Source organism: Protopterus annectens, chromosome 6.part0 (genome assembly GCF_019279795.1).
Source record: "Protopterus annectens isolate FY-2018-M chromosome 6.part0, PAN1.0, whole genome shotgun sequence".
In the NCBI taxonomy this organism is placed as follows: Eukaryota; Metazoa; Chordata; order Ceratodontiformes; family Protopteridae; genus Protopterus; species Protopterus annectens.
The window spans coordinates 1,180,305,732-1,180,326,257 of record NC_056737.1 but is presented as its reverse complement, the minus strand read 5'-3'; the positions used below and the strand labels follow the sequence as shown (position 1 = coordinate 1,180,326,257).

Below are 20,526 nucleotides of genomic sequence, written 5' to 3'. Positions count from 1 at the left end.
TAGAAAATTTGGAAAAGGATGTCTGAAAAACCTTGGTGATTCCCCAAATCAGCTTACCCTTCTCATCACACTTTTTGATCACCTCTGCAGCAGAGGGGCTAAAAATTAAATCTGTATCCAAAAGAGAATTTACATGGGTCATATTTTAACATCGTCTGGGAGGTTCGGAGAAATGTAGCCAAGCAAACCTGCTGAACACAGTACCAGTGGCTGTAGCCGTTGAAGTGTCATGCAGACACTGTAAACAATGACTTGTGACTTGTTCAGTAGAAGAAACTAGATTATTTAAAGATTTTTCCTCACAAGAAGAAACTGCAGACGAAACATTCCTCATACCTTCAGAATTAATCAGAGCAAACCTTAACATATGAGCCTGACCATCCAAATTCTGAAAATCAAAGTTGCCGGAGCGTACACTTCTTTCCCATACTTCCTATCCTTATCAGAGTAGGATTGGAATTAACGAAATGTTTAGCAGCAGTTGGATTAACTAAAGCTATAGCTGCTAGATCAGGTTTGGGAAGAGGGTATAAAAAACTTGAGTGAGAAACTTTATATATCCTACCTGCTTTTTTTAGGGGGCAGCAGGTTGACTATCAGGAAAACTGCGGGCAGTAACACAAACACACACACACACACACACACACACACACACACACACACACACACACACACACACACACACACACACACGCTGACAGAACTGGAGGAATAGGTGAAGTTTCTGTAATGGTCTTCACAGGTCATAATTTCTGAGTGACTGAGAAACCTCTGTGTTTGGAACATTCTGGAACTAGTCTCCGAGAAAGAGTAATCTCCACAGGAAGACTCAGAAATGGAGCTCTCCTCTGAATCAGAAATCTGAGGAGAAAACCCTGCATCTGTCCCTTAATCTTCCCGTCCAGATTCAGAATCTCTGACCTCTTCAGAAAAAGAGGTTAAAAAAACTGAATTAAACCCTGAGCCAGACCCAGTAAATTAGTGCTGTCCAAGGAAACTTGAGGATGAGTACATACTTGTTTAATCTTGTGTTTTTGACAGGAAAAATGGGGACAACAGTGTTGTTAATGGTAGCAACAGCAGCACCCCAGAGATGGGCACAACATTCTGACAAAACAGGGAAGCCTGACCTGTTCTCTCTCCTATGACCAATAAGAATGGTTTCCCCTTGCCCACTGACCCAAACAGCTACAGAGGATATGGCTAACTCCAGTCCAAAGTGGCTGGAGGAGCTACACCAGAGGAATCAAAGCTCTGAATGTTGTATCAGCATAATCGGTTTCTCACCCCTTCAACTAAACATGCCCTTGCTGTTACTTACCTACGTCTGTCTTTTATGTATGGAGCTCCTCTCCTTACTAACCTTCAATCCTCTCGAAAGGCAAAACTTGCATCTTGCTACAATAAAATCTCTTAAGTTTGCTTCTGGTTCCAAGTCCTCATCTCACCACTGTGATTCCCTACACTCCTTAAGTTGGGTGGAACTTCCTTTTATGTCAGCTTCCAACCACTTTCTACTTCACTTATCTGAGTCCTACTTAAAAAACTAAAACCAACTGCCCTTTCGGCTGATCTTCTCCCTGCTGAGTATCTGCAAAAAGTAGCAGATATGCCATGGCATACCCCATCTCCATCGTAATAAGTTGGACCATAGCAGAAGCTACCGTCCCCTCCATCTGGAAAATATCCCACGTTATACTGCTTCATAAAGGGGGAAGTTCCACTGAACTGTCTGTCTAACTTTAGACCCATAGCTATTCTTTCCCCTCTGGCTAAAATTATGGAGAAGTGTATCCATAATCAACTCCTTCACTGTCTCATTCAGAAACATTTGCTGGCCAACTCTTAGCATGGATTTAGGCCCTAAAACAGTACCACCTCTGCCCTTCTATCTGTCTCTGTTATAAACCAGAACCGTAACAACAATAAACTTTCTTCATCCCTGTTCCTTGATCTCTGGAAGCCCTTCGATATGGTCGACCACCAACTACTTATCCACACACTGAAAACAATTTCGTTAGATAACCATGATCTCCTATCATTCCAGTCTTATCTGAGTGGTAGACAACAGGCTGTCCTATGGCAGGACAAGCTATCTAGCCTTCTACCCAACACCTTAGGAGTCCCCCAGGGCTCTATATTAGGACCCCTCCTTTTTTCCATCTTTACTAATGACCTCCATACTGTCATACCAGATGCAACCTGCATTCAATATGCAGACGACTCAGTGCTAATCTGGTCTGCTACTACCCCATCAAATCTTTTAACATTATCCCAGAATACTTTCAATACAGTTGAAAATTGGCTCACTGATGGACATTTGATTTTTAAATCCCAACAAAACTAAGCTGCTACTCTTCACCCCCACCCATAGGTCCTCCTCACTATCCTCCGCCATAAAATCTAATAAGGGAACCGTTATTTCCCCAGAGAGCTATACAAATCTCCTAGGTGTAATCATAGACAATAACCTAAAATTTGATTTGCATGTCAACCAGACCATTAACACTGTTAATAAAAAAACTTGGCTCACTATATAAGATTAAACCTTTCCTTACCCCATCTACTAGAACGGCTATTGCCCGATCTAACCTACTCTCTACCCTACTGTATGCCTCCCCTTTACTCACTAATCTGAACAAATCTGACCTTAGTCAGTTGTCTACCTGCTATAATCACATAGCAAGATTTGCCACTGGCATCCCTACAGGACGCACCACTGTCAACCTAAAACATCTTGGGTGGCTTGAACTACATAGCTTACTCGGGTACAACCAGCTTATAGTGGCGCACAAAGTTCTCAATCAACCTGAAAATGCACCTGCACTTAAAAATATTATCCACCTCTATAGTAACCCTAGGCCACTTTGCTCATCTAACAAACTGCTGGTTCAAACATTCATTTTCAACAACTCAGCCGGAAACTCTCTGTTTGCCAAATCTGTTGGCAAAATTTAGAACTCTCTCCCCACTGACCTTATTTTTGAACCCTCTCCAGCTCAATTTGAAAAGAATCTCAAGCGGTATTTTAAAACACATTGGTTATGTCCCTGTTCAAATCCCGACTAGCTCCTTCTCCATAAATTGTCTGTAATATTTATTACTTACAATCCTAGTTGTGACTTGATTTGTTAGTCTCCATCAATACATAATATTAATTATGAGAGATTGTGTAACTTACTTGCCTGAAGCTGATTCTGTAATTGTCCTTAATATGTATAATGAATCTATTTTTTTATTGTATATGTTTTGATCTTTTCTGTATGTATGTTGGAGCTTTTCTCCCCGGGCCTCCGCTATAAAAGGACATGTATGCAGTCAGACTATCCTGGTCAACAAATGTAAAATAAATAAAAACAATAAAATAAATTATATTCAACTTTGCACTGTCCATAAACTCTTCTTTAATCTGTCCATCCCTCTCTTCTATCCTCATTCTCCATCTTCCTTGAAGATCACTCAGATCTAAAAATCAGAATCTCATTGAAGTTTATAAACCCATACATAGTCCAGGACAACTTTTATTGTCATGTTCCCTAACGCAAATGGAACTCTCTTCCAGCACACATCCGAACTGTTCAAACTCGCTCTAGTTGTAAGACTGCTTCATTCCTATCTCTCATCTAATTGGGAATGCTCCTGCTCTTACCCTGCCTAACTTTTATCTATTATTTCTGTTTTCTCTTCGGCTTCAGGAGGCCAATTTATTCCATGTAATCCTAGCATTTTTTGTTATGGCATATGCCACATAATGCTTTATTATTATTTCTTTTTCATCTTGCAATTTTTGTATTGTTATTCAGTATTGTAATGCTGTATGTGGAGCTTTTCTCTCCGGGCCTCCATTGAAAAAGGTTTTTTTTTGGCATAATGGACTTTCCCAGTCGTCAAACTGCAATAAATAAATAAAAGGTGGTCTGAGATACAACTAATGGCCACAGCAGAGTTGGTCATCTGTGGCTGAGGCAAATTGCAAGCCTGTTGCGGTGACAAAGGCAGTTTGCTTAACTTTTTCTTTTCTTTTTGTGGTTGGAAGAAGTACCAACTGTGGGACCAACCATTTGATCCATGGTCAGACCAAAAATGATGCCTTTTTTCTTGAAAAAACAAGCAACAAAAGCCAGTAAAAATTTAGACTTTAAAAGTAACTTTTTTCACAGAAAAACACAGTAAGAAACACTTTAAACAATTTTTATACTGACTGGAGAAAAGAGCGCTTCCATTTAAAAGTCCAGTACAGTCTCATGCCAGTCTTTTAAAACACAAACTGCTAGCTTTAAAATAATGTTTTGTTTTTTAAAGGAAGTCCCCCCCAAAGAGAACTTTTCTGCCCAGAAAAGGAAGAGTACAGCTTCAAAGGTGTGTACTCTTCAGTGTCAGGAAAGTTTTGAAGGGCTTTGTGCCCAAACTTGTCTGCTTAGTCAGCTCAGCTCAGGCTGATTAATGTTTTGGGTACGTGGAAGGAGCCCTGAAGCTTTGGAAGCTGTCTGGCCATTATATCCTTGGCAAGATATAACCCATATAGCTCAGGCTACTGCAGCAGTGGTCACTATGAAGAACATCACTGACGCTTCACTTTCTAAGGGTATATTTAACTGCTGTAATTGTGTCCACAATGAGTGTTTTTTGCCTTTTGGTTATGTAAAGTGTGACTACACCACGTTCATTGAAAATATAACTGTCATTTCAGACATCATAAACAGATTGAATTGCAGATAAATGCATGAGGGAAAAGCACACTCATGGCTTTTGTGAACACATCATGTTCTGTGACTCAAGTAATGCCAAAGGTTTCAGATAAGCATTACAAAGTCACTGTTACCTGCAGTGAAGTCTGTATTTATCAGTGCTGGAACGTAAATTGCTCGATCTTTTGTTGTGAAAAAGTATGTCCAGGATCAGGGAATTCCTTTATATCTGTGCCTTGAAACATATCGCTGAAAAATTTTAGTTGGTTTGATCTGTGTTGTTTACAAGGTACACACACTATAGTGAATACAGATTTTTCTGCAAGCAGTAATGCCTGACAAGAGTGTGTTGTTGTGTAAATAACTCACCCCTGGATGGCCGTTATTTCCACAATAGCACATACCCTGAAGGGCATTGTTGCACTTAGAGAATGGGCTATCTGTTAAATTGTTTTATATTTATTTTCTTTTAATTAATTATTCTTACCTTCAACTATTTCTTCACCACCAGACCACTAAGATCCAGCAGCAAAAATCACTTGGAAAGCACTAAAGCCAATAACTCTGCTGGTGAAGCACTATTCTCTTACGCCATAGCCAAATTATGGAACTCACTCCCACCCACAATTACCTCCATACCATCATGCACCCACTTCAAAACTTTACTAAAAGCGCAACTAAAAACATGCTGGCTATGCCCTTGCAACTCCCACTCTAATATCATCCACCCCATCCAACCACTACCTTTTTTCCACTCCACTAACTACCTTGATTATAGCAAGCTCAGATGCTCATAAGCCAGTACTTATTATACAGCACAAACTTTTTCTTCTTGTAACATTTTTTAACGTCTGGTATGCACTTCACAGATAGAGATTCTAGTTGTCTACTGATGTATGTTCTTCATCTGTAAATATATTGTAAGTAATTGCTATGTAAATTGTTATTCACTATGTAATCCAATGTAGATACTGTCTGTTTATTTTAACTGTGGAGCTTTTCTCCCCGGGCCTCCACTGAAAATGGACCTATGTCCAGTCGGACACTCCCGGTCAACAAATTTAAATAAATAAATAAATAAAAATAAATAAATAACTTCTAACTTTTTTCTACCACTCCATTTCAAGAAGGGTCAGTTGTATAACTGCTGCTCAACAGGTCGTAAACCTGAATGTAATGTTATGTATATATAACTTTGAAAATAATATGTTTTGTAAAGTGTTTTATAAGTTAGTACTATATGTACTAATTACTGGTATTGCTTATGATTGTAACCTGCTTGAAACTAGCATTTACTAAATGTTCAATGTGTATTATTATCTTGGAGCTTTTCTCCCCGGGCCTCCGCTGAAAATGGACATGGACCCAGTTGGTCTATCCCGGTCAACAAATATAAAATAAAATAAATAAATAAAATAAATGATGCCTCTCCCTGCATGAGGACTGATGCTTCTCTTGCTAAGTAATTGTAGTTCTGTTCCTGGTGTAACATGCTACGTAGTGGTCATGCCCTTTGGACGTGTGGTCGTTAACCTTATTCTTACATCTAACGCAGTTAGCTGTGCTAAAGTCACAAAATCTATAGGGACGTCCATTGCCTGCACTTCTGTTATTTGATATTTCCCTCGTAAGGTGCCAGGGATGATGCCAGGCTAAAGAAAACTGATTTAAAGATTGTGTATTTTTTTCTTCTCTCTTTCTTATTTAATACCACTAACACGGTTGGTCTGCAAAATAGGTGTAACTTTGGGGCCTCTTTTCTTTTAAATGTAAAAAGAGATGAAAGGAAGGGAAGGGCATGAATCTGCTGGCTTGGATGTAAAACGTAATCTGTTGTATTTCCTGTGTTACAGGTCATAAAATATTATCACAGCCCACAGTCTGTTTCCAGTCGAAAAGGGAGTACTGGAAACAGATTGCCTGCCTTGCTTGGATTACTTTCGAATACTTAGTAATGCTGTACAATTATATATTTTCTATTATTACTTTTTGTTTTGTTTTGACTTAAGACGAGTTTACGTTCGCTACTTCTACTACTATTGTCTGATCTGATTAATATACAGTGATTAACTACAGATATATGGACTGAAAACTTCCACACAGAGAAGTTTCTTGCACTGTTTTGTTTTTGGACCCACTACACTTTAGTGGGTTGTTTTGAGACTTCAGGGATAACCACGGAGAATACTTGTTTTTAAAAGATATTTGAGATTGATGTTGTTCTGTCTTGTCTTTGCTTGGAAAATACTAAAGTGACCACTTGTTTGTCAGTTTGATGTTTGCAATTTCTACCTGTTATTTTCTACTGTGACAGGAAGATCGATGTCGAGAAATGGATAATTATGCCAGCCTTCCTTGGGAAGTGTTTATGTGTAATAACTTGTGTGAAAGGCACGTATAGTACCCAAGGGGCACTGGAATACACTGTGACTCACAGAGAGAGTATTGAGAAATGGGCCCTGGGGTACTAAGTCAAAGACAGACTCTGAAGGTGGCCTGTGTGCAGTCTGTTCTGGGGGCAAGATATTGAAAGCTTATACCCATGACAGTGTCTGTATTCCCTTTATGCCTTTGAGGCCAGGTGGTATTTTTGTAAATTTGATTTGTTGAATTAAATTTGTGTTTAGTTTCTTTTAACCTGCTGAGTACCAGTAGTGTGACATGAGAGACCATCCCTCTGGCCAGTATTGTGTTGACACCATCCCTCTAGTGCCAACTCGGGCAGTTTCTTCATATTTGGTGCCAGCGTGCCGCTATTCCTTAAATATATTGTTGGCAAGATGGGATTCAAACCCCATCCCTGCCACTGATCACCATATGTGGCTTAAGAAAAAACATGTTTTGTTGTTCTCTGTTACCAAGCCCAGTGACACCAAGCCCAGTGACACCTGTCACTTAACAGTATTTCATTTGAATGCATTTTCAGTTGTGGCCTATTCTGTATCATTCTGACTGTCATGTGATTGGAAAAGCAGACTTGTCTAGGTTTTTGACTCACACTTGCTTGGAGCAGTCAAATAAGACAGTTAATGTTTCAGACGAAGAGAAGAAAGAAGCAAACCATCTGTCAGTTTTAGCTTACATATAAGCGTGGATGTTTGGGGCACATAGTTGGGTCATTGGTATATTCTGTGGCCTTGTGCCTGTTGGACTACAGGAATGCCTTTTAAATGTTACATATATTGTTTTCTTAGGCTTTTATGGTATTAAAACAGCATTTGTTTCCCTTCTGGTTACAGATATCAAGATTGTGCCTGTTCCAATCCTGTCTGACAATTACAGCTATTTGATTATTGACACGCATGCCAACATCGCTATTGTGGTTGACCCATCTGATCCCCAGCTGGTTCAGGTAAGAGACGTTGGAGCCCATGTTTGAGAACACTCTACCCTCTTCACAGTAGCTTATGAAGACAGAATCCAAGGCAGTAGATGCCAGTGTTATATGTGGCTGGCTGCCTGTTTCAGTCTATTATATGTCGAAGCCGTACGCAAATACATTAACAGATATTTGATTACCGTAACTGTGATAATGTTACAGCCAGTTCACTGACTAGCTGGTAACTTTTCACCAGTCTCATACTGCAGTAAAGGACATAAAACCAAAGAAAATGGATTCCTTTCCATACAGACTGATTGTTACAGCAGATGCTGCTTAATGTTCTTGTTGTTCTTTGTTTGGAATGTGTATCTCTGGCGGCTCTGTATTTTGAATATGTATCTCGGGTGGCTGTCTGTGTTTGGAATGTGTATCTCTGGTGGCTGTCTGTGTTTGGAATGTGTATCTCGGGCGGCTGTCTGTGTTTGGAATGTGTATCTCGGGCAGCTGTCTGTGTTTGGAATGTGTATCTCGGGCGGCTGTCTGTGTTTGGAATGTGTATCTCGGGCGGCTGTCTGTGTTTGGAATGTGTATCTCAGGCGGCTGTCTGTGTTTGGAATGTGTATGTCGGGCGGCTGTCTGTGTTTGGAATGTGTATGTCGGCTGTCTGTGTTTGGAATGTGTATCTCGGGCTGTCTGTGTTTGGAATTTGTATGGTGGCTGTCTGTGTTTGGAATGTGTATGTCGGGCGGCTGTCTGTGTTTGGAATGTGTATGTCGGGCGGCTGTCTGTGTTTGGAATGTGTATGTCGGGCGGCTGTCTGTGTTTGGAATGTGTATGTCAGGCGGCTGTCTGTGTTTGGAATGTGTATCTCGGGTGGCTGTCTGTGTGTGGAATGTGTGTCTTGGGCAGAGGCAGACTGCCATTATGGCACTTATATAGCTGTTTAAACTCCACTGTTGATAAGTGCACTAAAATGGTTACTGCATGCCTTTAAGGGTACTTGTAGAGAATATAGCCCTCTTGACTTGGTATACACAGTCTTCAGATGTTGTTGTTGTCTTTTGGCTTTTCTCAGTTAGGGGTCGCCACAGCGGAACTCTGGTCCGCTAATGATTGGCAGTAGATTTTCACGAACGCCAAGGTGCCAGCTCGACGTTCAACCTTCAGCGAAGGCACGCCCATTTACGCATGTCTTTCGAATGCCCACCAAAACCGCGGGGAGGACATGCAGACTCCACACAGAAGACACTCCCCGCACTCCAGCTGAGAATCGAACGGGAGAACCTCTTGCTGTGAGGCAACAACGCTACCGCTGCACCACAGTCTTCAGATACTTGCCAATAACATTGGGGCATTATGTTAATAAAGTGCATTGTGTAAATTTAAAGGTTTTGCTCTGCACCTGTACTGTATGTGTACAGTAAAAACATTCCTATAGCACATGCATTTATCGAGTCTTCTACAGACTTTCTGGTGAGTGGAGAGGTTTCAATAGTGATGCAAAAATATCTCCCTGTACATATCCTAGTACACATTGGACAGTTTGGTAGCATTGCTCATTGAAATCGCCCATCCACTGACCAGAGTGTCCTGCATACAGAGAGAGACAAAGTTATAAAATATCAAGATCTGCAGGCAGAAATGAGAGCAATGTGGAACAAAGATACCCAGACAGTTCCAATAGTAGTAGGAGCAATGGGCCTTATAAAAAAGAATCTACAATCGTATTTAGACATGTCACCCATACATGTAACGCCATTTGAATTGCAGAAGGAGTTATTACTGGGCACATTGCAGGTGCTGCGAGGAGCACTTTTGGCTGATATCAAAGAGTGTAACAATACTAATTTCATGAACTTTATTCGTACTTTGACTTAGGAATGGGTTTCCATTCCCGTCATGGTATTAGAAACCCAAAAGATTTGCAAAAATTAAAAAGACAGCTGAAGTTGCTTTCTTTTACACACATTTCTTTATTAGTGAACTTGTTAGTTTACTTTTAACTGGTTTTGTATGCCAGATACACAAGCCTGCAGCTGCCATTTTACTTGGCTTCTAGACTCTGCAGTTTGAAGAACTATTTATTTGTTGTACTGCTGTTCTACAGTATTTTATTCTTGTTCTTACATAAAGTTACACATCAAACCAGTTTAATTTCCATTTTTCAGTAAAACACCAACGTCATAAACGCAATGCCTGACTACTGACAGTCGTGTCTTTTGTTTTAGACACATCAACGTGCAAAAGTGCAGTGCTTATTGTACGCTAGTCTTAGTCAAAAAATCATGTAGTCTGCAAATTAGTAGCTGCGATTCTCGATACAGTATGTTATGCAGTGCGTGTCCAGATTTGTCAGTATGTAATATAATGAAATATGGATGTGTGTATGTAAAACAAATATGTAAAATAATCATACAGTGGTGTGAGTATTTATGATTGATTTTACATTCACCATTGTCACATAACCAATTACCAAAGCACTGCTTGCAGTGAAAGCAGTATTCTTTGCCAAAGTTTTATTTTTTCTCAATGCAGAAGGCAGAGCTGTCTGTGTGTAGATCAGCACCGAAGCAGTTTTTGGTTTTTGTGATCCTCGGCTGAGTTTTCATCTATTGGATTTTTTTTTTTGCGGGGGGGTGATCTGGAATTGAAAATCACCATCAACTGCTCATCCCATCAAACTACTCCTGATTCTATACTTGATACACCCCCCAGGTATGACTTCTAGTGGGGAGGGAAGGGGGGTGAAGAACAACATTGGTTCTTGTATTTCCTTTTGGTAGGGTTGCCCATCTGGGTTTTAAGGGGTATTGGAAAGTGTCGCTGTGATAGGTGGAATGAAGTTTGAGTTCCTGAAGTGTGCTGTGTACTGCTCACACCAGACTTTTCTGTAAAACTTTTACTTCCTCACTGATGTGCAGGCTTATATCACTTAAGTGGGAGTACAGTCATGCCTTTAAGAAAACATCCCCATGTTCATGGTGATGCATCTGACATTTGCCCACCCACACACTGCAGATACAATAATATGATGGTCCTTGATTTTGTTATGGGGGACTCCACTATTATGACTTTGTACAGTGCCCCGAAGATGTGAGCAGGCTATGATTCATCATTGCTGCCCCCCCCCCAGTCAGCTGCTAAAGGTGCCTCAGTCAGTAGTCAAACTTGGGTCTCCCAGATCATAGTAAAGGCTTTCTCTCTCTGTGTAACAGAGCTGATAGATTTGCTGCTGTTGATTGAAGTTCAGTGAATTTGCCTAAATAGATGGTTTATTTTAAAATCTGCATTTACTGTTTCTATTGTTCCACTTTGTAATATCATAAGGTAACTACTCCCTAAACACAAACTTTCCAACTCGCAGTGAACAGAGCAAGATACTGCTCACCATCCAGAAAAAGATGGTCCCAGGGAAGATCTGCTTCATGTAATAGAGATGGGCAGGCATAGTAAGTTAGGTGAAACAGATGACACAGTAATTAGGACTGTTAAGAGAAATTTTTATTTTATTTTATTTATCCTTTATTAACCTGGTTGATCCCAGCCAGTAGGGCACTGCGGTGTCCGCTATCAGTCTACCTAGTGTGGTAATAGAACCCAGAAAGAAATCGGATATACTGCTGTGCAGCTAAACTAATAGCATATGAAGTGTTACTACTGGAATGCAGAGTAACAAAGGGAAAGAAGCAAAAAGGACACCATCAAGGAAGCATTGAACACAGAAACCGGTAAAGCAGCCAAGACCAGAAGAATCAGTACTGGAATAATATAGAAAGGGGAACAGATACTTTCCCTCCAGGCTCTTTCCCAAACTTACTTTAACTTCTCTAGGCCTAGACACATTGCTCAGTACCTACTCACTACGTAATTTATATAGCCGTTACCTGAAAAGTTCTCTCTGTTCTTATCCTATTTATAGTTTATATTGTGTTACAACTGCTGTCCCTGTTGTGCTGTGATGCTGTTGTGCAACTGTACATGAATATGACTGATTTTTTAAAATTAATCATGAATCTGCTATGTGTATGTAATTGTGAAAATTAGTGTAATTGTAAATCTGTTGGAATATCTCCTACCTGTGCTACTGTTAATAAGCTTATTCTGTGTTGTGTTATCCTACTATGGCAATTTGTTAATTTCTTTCTCTGGTGTACTTTCTTTTTCATATCGCTGCGTGGAGCTTTTCTCCGTGAGCTTCCTTTGAAGAGGGGATTGGTTTTTCTGACTTGTTCGGACTGTTACAACAAACAAATGGAGATGAATAAACCTTACGGAGATGCATGTGGAAAAAATGCACAGGATCAAAAGAGAGCACGATCTATCATGCACGGTTTCTAGTAATAAAATAAGTGTCACCTCAAGCAGAAAAAACATTAGAAGATATACAGATAAATATAAAGGAAAAGTCTAAAACTAAGCAAACCATCGGCTCTAAAAGGTTTTATACAGAACTGGCAAACAAAGCATAAAGAATAGAAACACCACCAAAAGAAAAAAATGAAATGGGTACATTGTAGAGAAGTATTTATGAAGACCCTGTTTGAACATAAGAAAGATGTCAAATAGTTAGAATAAGTGAGGAGCTCTAATGCAGAGTGTATGAACTGGGATGAAGTAACGGCCAAAGAAATTGAGACAAAATTAACAAAAGGCTCTAATTGTAAAACTCCAGGCCCATATGCAGGACCAACTTTTGGCTAAAGTATTCGCATCTTTATGCTAATATTTAGCCCCGAGTAAGAATTACTTGTATGTGCGTCCCAGACACCAACCTGGTTAACAGCAGGAAAAATAATACCCCTCCTTAAGAGTGAACCTGCAAGCTGTCTTAATATCTACAGATCAATAATTTGCCTTCTGATAATATATAAATTATATATTGGAATTTATGGGGGCAGAGTTTATCATCTAGAAAATCGATCATGGCAATATAATAAAAGGGTAATAAAATGTCATGTAGTACAAAGGATCATCAATTGTTTAAGCCATAATAGAGAGCTGTAAAAAGGGGAGGAATCTAATTATGGCAAGGATAGATTACAAAAAAAGCATTCAACACATGGACAAAGGAAGTGCTTACAGATGTGCAAGATATATCCGACTTTGATCATTTACATTGCAGTGGCCATGAAACTGTGGCATACACTTTTCAGTTACAATTTTGTTGTTTTTTCCCCCTATGGGGAAATTGTTATCCCATTCATAAAAAAATTCAAAGGGGAATATTCCAGGGTGATTCTTTGTCACTTTTGCTGCTTTGTCTTGCCGTTAACCTATTAAACTGTTTTCTTAATTAAAGACCTCTCATCTACTTTTTGTGGATGATCTAAAATTGTATAGTTTATTATTTTTCATTTATGTTTTTATTTTACATTTAACTGGGAAAGTCCGACTGGGAAACGTATCCATTTTCAGCGGAGGCCCTGGGAGAAAAGCTCCAATAGCATGTCATAAAGAAATTACACAAGAACATCATACAGAGATAAAGGTTCCATAGAAACATAAACTATGTATAGATTAACAAGTCAGCATACAGCATTCTAGCAGTAGGATTTATATGGAATATAAACACACAAGAAAAAAAAAATTCTTTCTAAATTATGAGTACTCAATATTTTGTTACAGAAATAACTAGTGATTATTAAGCTTTACGTTGAAAAGAATTAGGGGACCTTTAGTAGAATCCTTGAACATGGTATTGGTGCAGATTAACCTGTGGAGTAGCATGAACAAAGCCAATTGTTTGAGAAGTGGGTTCTCAGGAGTTTCTTAAATTGAATAGTGGAGATAGTGGAGGTTGTTTAGCTAGGTAGTGAGTTCCAGATTTTGGCAATAGTGCAGGCAAAGAGAAATTTACCAGCATAATTTTTGTGTCTGATAACGCTTATTAGGTTCTGGGAACTAGATCGTAAGGCTCTGGTAGGGATGTGGGGGTTAATTATATTTTGAAGTGCAGGTTTTTTTTCTGGAAGGTAGAAGAGATTATGTGCTATTGTGAGTTGATTAAACAGATGTAGTTTAGGAAGCTTGAGCCAATTGAGTTGGTTAAGGGCGAGCCTGTGGTGGGATTTGTATGAGGTTTCAGTAGCGAACTTGGCTATTTTGTTATAACAAGATTCCATTTTGTTCAGATCACTGTGGCGGAGATTAGTAAGGATGGGAGAGGCATAGAGAAGGATGGATAAGAGAGGAGTTCTTGCAATAGTAGCTTTGGTTTGTTTAGTTATAAAGTGTTTGTTCCTATAGAGAAGTCCTAGTTTTTTATTAACTTTCTTAATGGTTTGGGCTATATGGATGTCAAATTTTAGGTTATTGTCTATTTCTACACTTAAGAGTGTAATGTGTGCAGTTGGAGTGATTTGAATGTTATCTTTGGAGTGAATGGTGAATATGTTGTTGAGGGGGGGAGCATGACCTGGGCCGAAAAGAATTAATGTGTTTTTTTTGGGGTTAAGAATAAGTTTGATGTTTGTGAACCATGTTTCGGCTAGAGTAAAAGGGTTTTGGACGAGGATTTGCAGTTCCTTTAAAGTGGGGGTGGCACTTATAAGGGTGGTGTCATCTGTGTGTTGTACTACTGATGCTGTGAGTGAGGAGGAATTGATTTGGTTGGTGAACAGTGAGAACAATAGTGGACCAAGGATGGATCCTTGAGGGACACCTATAGATACTGGTAGCAGGGGGCAACTGATCATGCCATAGGACTGCCTGCTGTCAACCAGATAATTAGCTAGTAAACCATGATATAGTGGAGGGGCTGAGGCTTAGGGTAAATAAAGTTTGGAGAAGAATGTTATGGTCTACCATGTCAAAGGCTTTAGATAAGTCTAAGAAAATGGAAGATACAAATAGTCCCTTGTTCTTATTGTGGTTAACTATATCTGTATAATGCTGTGGTGGTACTGTGGGATTGTCTAAAGCCATGCTGGGTTTTGGCAATTAAGTTGTTTTGTAGGAAGTACTGAAGTAATTGAGAATGCACAACTCTCTCTAATATCTTTGATAAAGGTGAGAGTATTGTGATTGGGCAGTAGTTGGTAAGTTCTAAGGAGTTGCCCCCTTTGTGCAGTGGAATAATGTGTGATGCTTCCCACAGGGTGGGGTCTTTGAATTCTGCAAGTGACCTGTTTATGAGGATGGACACGGGATAAACTATGGCGTCTGCTGCTATCTGAAAGAATTCGGCTGGTAGGGTGTCCGCAGCTAGTGTGGTTAGTTTGAGTTTCTTAAGGAGCTTTGAAATAATTTTAGTGGGTACAGGGTGTAGGGAAAAGTTGATGGTATTGTTTTGAGTAGTAGGGTGGGTTTTGCTAGCACCTGGTGTAGGGCTGCTAGTGGTATTGAGGGCATTGATAAGGGTTTGGACTGTTTCGGTAAATAACTTGTTAAATTGTGTGGGAATGTTGTCATGGTTGTTTGGTAGTACTGGGGTTGGGGTGGTGGCTTTACCTGGGTGGATTATGCCATTTATTGTAGCCCAAAATTTCTTCGGGTTGTTGGCATATTTTTCCTGCATGTTTTTGTAGTAGTTACCTTTGTCTAGTTTGACTTGTTTTTGGCTTTGTTTCAAAGTTCTTGGTAGGTTTGCCTCAGTTTACTGGTTTTGTTCTTTTGATATTGACTCCAGGCCTGACCCCTCTATTTCATTGTAGTCTTGGTATCTTTAGTTAGCCATGGAGCATAGTTAGCTTTTAGTCTTATAGTTCTGGAGGGGGCATGACAGTTTAGGATTTGCAGGTAAGTGGAGTTAAAGTACTGTACAGCCTCATCTAGAGACAGTAGATGTCCTTCAAGGATGCATCTGCAGTCATCACATATGGGTTGTCCTGCCTCAGGCAGCCCTTCGGTCGGCCGGATTCCAAAGTCTGGGTCCGGCGTCGGCTGATGTCACCCCTTCCCCGACGTCACCACGCCTGGGGTATAAAAGCGTCAGCCGACGCCATGTTCCTCAGTCTTTCTTGCCACGTGGTGCAGGAAGCAGAAGCAGTTTGCAAGTGCCGGTCGGCCAGCTCCTGTAATTTCGCTATCCGAAGACTTCAAAAGCTAAGTACCCTGTTGGGGACTCTTTCTTGCCTCAGCCGATGTCAGAAAAAGTTAATAATTGTTTAGCTTGTGGGAAACAAATACCTCATAAGGATTTCCACTCTTATTGTCTTCCTTGCTTAGGCCCAGACCTCGACGTCTCAGCCTGCTCTGCCTGCGCTTCTTTCAACCGACGCACTCTTAGACGTCGGTCGGAGTTCGCAGAAGAGTTTTTTGGGGATAGTTTTGCTTACAAAATGCCGTCGGAAACCCCAACATCGCATTTAATCAAGAAACGGAAAGATAAGGACCGACACACGTGGCCTGCGGTTTCGGCTGAAACTGCAGCTAGGCCTACCGTGAGTGTCTCGGTCTCGGCTGATACCAAGTCCTTGGAACTTCCAAACCCTGAAATAATACAACCGACAGCCTCGGTCCCGGAGGCTCCTACCGAGTTGGTTACAGAATTGCCGTCCGAAACTGGTGTATTGGAATCTTCCGACACCATACCTTTAGATAAAACTACACCAGCACGTGGTGCAGCCAGGCCTCCTGCATCCATGTCTATTAAGGCCTTCACCAGGGCTAAAGCTGCAAAACACACTAAAACCGTGCCTCCCAGAGATGTACCTCAGGGACCTTCTTCTAGTTCATAGATTTTAACTTTAGCTGAGGACCTGATCTCCTTTATTAGGGGCTCTCAGCCTCATCCGGACAGGGGCTCCCAACCCCCTCTAGACAAAAGGCCCAGGATGGATCCCCCTGATCCCCTTTCCTCAGAGGAGGCCTCTGTTGGCTCGGATCACTCAGACTACCAGGAGGAGGCTTACTCGGCCTACGAGGATTCGGATGCAGAGGAATCTATTCCCTCAGCCTCCCCTCCTGAAGAGCTTTCCTTTGGGGAGACCTTCACGCTATGAGAGAGCATTTCAAATGGCAGGGCCAGGAATATTCTGATTCCAGGAAAAGACTAAGAACTTTTCTTCATTTACCTCAGCATAGACCTTTGGCTATTCCTCCTGTTTTAAATGTGATTGATGATGTATGTTCTGACTCTAGTATGACCCCTGACACTCTGCCTCCGGCCCCTGTTAAGCCTGATAGGTATTACAGGCTCCCGGACACACACAATTTTCTTTTTAAGGCCCACTCTGCTGACCCAGAAACTATTTCACAGGGCCCTAAAGGGGTTGCAGCTGTTACTACTAGGAACCCACTCCCCTCTGCAAAGGAGTCCAGGGCATTAGAGAGATGGGGTAAAAAAGTGTATACTTCTGCCACTCTTGCTATGAGGGCATTAAATTGTCAATTTCACATGATACAGTATCAAGAGTATTTGTTAGAAGAAATGCATAAGAAATTGTCTTCTTCTGAACCCCTTGACCGTAAATCCCTTCAGGATCTGGTACATAATTCCCAGCAGGTTAGCAACCATTTCTTGCAGTGTGGTTATGATGCATTGGAAGCTTCATGTAGGTCAGCAATGACAGGTGTTGTCATATACAGGCATGCTTGGCTGAAGGAACAATCTCTGCCAGAACATGTTAAAGCTAAGCTTTTGGATGCTCCACTGGAAAAGCAAAAGTTATTTGGTTCCACTGCTCAAGACGTCCTAAAGAAATTTGAGGAAAAGGCAAAATCTGTATAAACAGTTAAAGATTTTCTTCAAGTCCAACCACCTAGATTCAGCAGAAACTGGCCTTCCAAGAATTGGTCCTTTCCGGGCACAGATTTCAAAGGGGCAGAAACAGGCGTGCCAGAGGTAGAGGCTAAGCTAGGGGCTCCTACAGAGGCCGTCAATGGCAACCTCCAATCCAGACAAGCAGTTCAGGATCTGCAACTGTTGCACAAGGCCAAACTCAATGACTCTGCTTTGACTCCGCAAACCAGGGCTCAATTAGAAGCACCTTTGGGCTTAAAGCTTTCTTTATTCTCAAGAAATTGGCACAACATTACAAGAGACAAATGGACACTCCAAATAATAGACAACGGATACAGGTTCCATTTCCACACATTGCCAAAAAGAAAAGGCATACCAGGTCTGCCACCAAAACAAAGGACAGAGGCTTTGAAACAAATCTCAAACTTACTTCAAATGAAAGCCATAGAAAGAGTTCCTATTTCAGAACAAGGCCAAGGATTTTACTCCAGACTATTCCTTGTTCCAAGAAAAGAGCATCAATGGAGGCCTATTCTCGACTTGTCCGTACTGAATACTTATCTCATTGTGCCAAAATTCAAAATGCTGACTCTACAGCAACTCCTTCCCATGCTGGGCAAGGGGTCTTGGCTGGTTACTCTAGACCTCAAGGAGGCATACCTGCGTGTCCCTATCAGACAAAGTTGCAGAAGATACCTCAGATTTCTTGCAGGGTCAGAGCATTATCAATTCTCAGCATTGCCCTTTGGCTTATCTACGGTGCCCAGAGTATTCACGAAATGCCTGGCATCAGTAATAGCACACTGCAGACTCCAGGGGTTCAAATCTACCCATATCTGGATGACTGCCTTATACAAGCGGACAACCAACAAACTCTGATAAAGGACTTAAATTATGCCATCAATCTTCTACAGGCCTTGGGATATACAGTCAACATGCACAAATCAAGACTTGTTCCATCCCAAAGAATAACCTTTCTGGGTGCGGATCTAGATACAACCACCCAAATGGCTTATCTCACAGAAGAAAAACAAAGTCAACTACCGGATTACTTCAAGAATCTGACAAGACAAACTCAGCTGACTGCAAGGAAAATCCTGCAGGCCCTGGGTTACATGGCATCCTGTATTCTTTTGATTCCACAAGCAAGGCTACATATGAGAAAGCTACAGTGGTACCTAAGGAGTTTATGGACTCAGCACAGTCACAGTTTGAAACTTTAATCCCACTCATCCCATGCCTTCACAAGGAATTTCTGTGGTGGGCTCAGGCCAGCCAGTCCAGCAGAGGGCTGCCCTTCACAAAGCCAAAACCTCCCAAAGTATTACCACACAGGCTTCAGACCTAGGTTGGGGCGCACACCTGGAGGGCAGAGGTATCCAAGGACAGTGGTCACGAAGGAGCTGCACATGCACATAAATCAAAAGAAATGCTAGCAGTGATACATGCAATTGAGGCCTTCAAACTCTTTCTGCATCAAGGCCATCTACTAATAAGGACAGACAACACCACAGTTATGTGGTACATAAACAAGCAAGGAGGTACCCATTCTTACCCTCTGTGCAGGCTGGCAATGAATCTATGGGATCTTTCCTTGAAACTCAATATACAGCTACAAGCTCAGTTTGTGCCAGGGAAGGACAATATACTGGCGGACAGCTTAAGCAGAAATATCATGGATGCACACGAATGGATGCTGCACCCAGACATTTTCCAACAGATAACACAATTTTGGGGGAGCCCGGACATAGATCTATTTGCATCCCCCCACAATCATCAACTAAAGAAATTCTGTTCAAGGACATACCACCCACAAGCGTGGAAAGTGGACGCTCTCTCTTTCAGCTGGAGAAATCTGACAGTGTATGCATTCCCTCCTATTCCATTAATGACCAATGTGTTACTGAAGATCAGGGCAGAGCAGCCAAAAGTGATCCTGATAGCTCCGGACTGGCCAAGACAGCACTGGTACCCACTGCTAAGGAGCTTGTCACGTACGAAGCCATGGCCCCTACCTCTATGGTCACTACTACTGACCCAGCACAGCTACAAAACTCTACATTCCAACCTGAAAACATTGCAACTAACAGCCTGGAGAATGCCTTGACTCCTCTTCAGGATAAGCTATCCCAGAGAGTAAAGAATATTATTCTGGAAGCTCGCCGCCCTTCCACAAGGAAGGCATATTCAGCAAAATGGAAAAGATTTCTCATCTGGAACACCACAAAGGGCCTAGATGCGACAATGATGAGCATGGCACATATCCTGGAATATTTGGCAGAAATGTTCCACAATGGACTGTCTTACTCTTCCATTAAGATTCCTGCTTCAGCAATTTCAGCAGAGTACAATACTGATCCTCCTGTCTTTTCTCATTCTCTCCTAAGACAGTTTCTAAGGGGAATCAAAATCATCAAACCTCCTAGGAAACCTCCTCTACCTGCTTGGGACCTTAACTACGTGTTGGAAAAACTAACACTGCCTCCATTTGAGCCAGCAGCATCTGCAGATCTACAGTACCTCTCATGGAAGACTGCTTTCCTTCTGGCAATAACCTCAGCAAGAAGAGTTTCGGAATTGCAGGCCCTGATGGCAGTTCAGCCATTTATTATTTTCCATCAGGATAGAGTTTCATTAAGAACTAATCCTACTTTTATGCCAAAGGTGGTATCCAGGGTTTCATTGAATCAAGCTATTCACTTGCCTACCTTCTTCCCAAATCCACAAAACAAAGGGGAGAAACTGCTGCACACCCTGGACATTAACAGACAGTTGCGCTACTACTTGGACAGAACTAAAGGTTTCAGAAAAACTGACCAGCTGCTGGTAGCATA

The 20,526-nt window shown here is 41.2% G+C and overlaps 1 protein-coding gene across 2 annotated transcripts in view; it reads left to right on the top strand.

The window, feature by feature from the left end:
* LOC122804746 (probable hydrolase PNKD) overlaps window positions 1-20,526 on the top strand; it is a 660,794-nt gene that overhangs the window by 64,905 nt on the left and 575,363 nt on the right. For both annotated transcript variants that reach the window (XM_044074811.1, XM_044074810.1), the window contains exon 3: window positions 7,928-8,040. In XM_044074811.1, coding sequence (XP_043930746.1) covers window positions 7,928-8,040 — 113 coding nt within the window. The remainder of the gene's footprint in view (window positions 1-7,927; window positions 8,041-20,526) is intronic.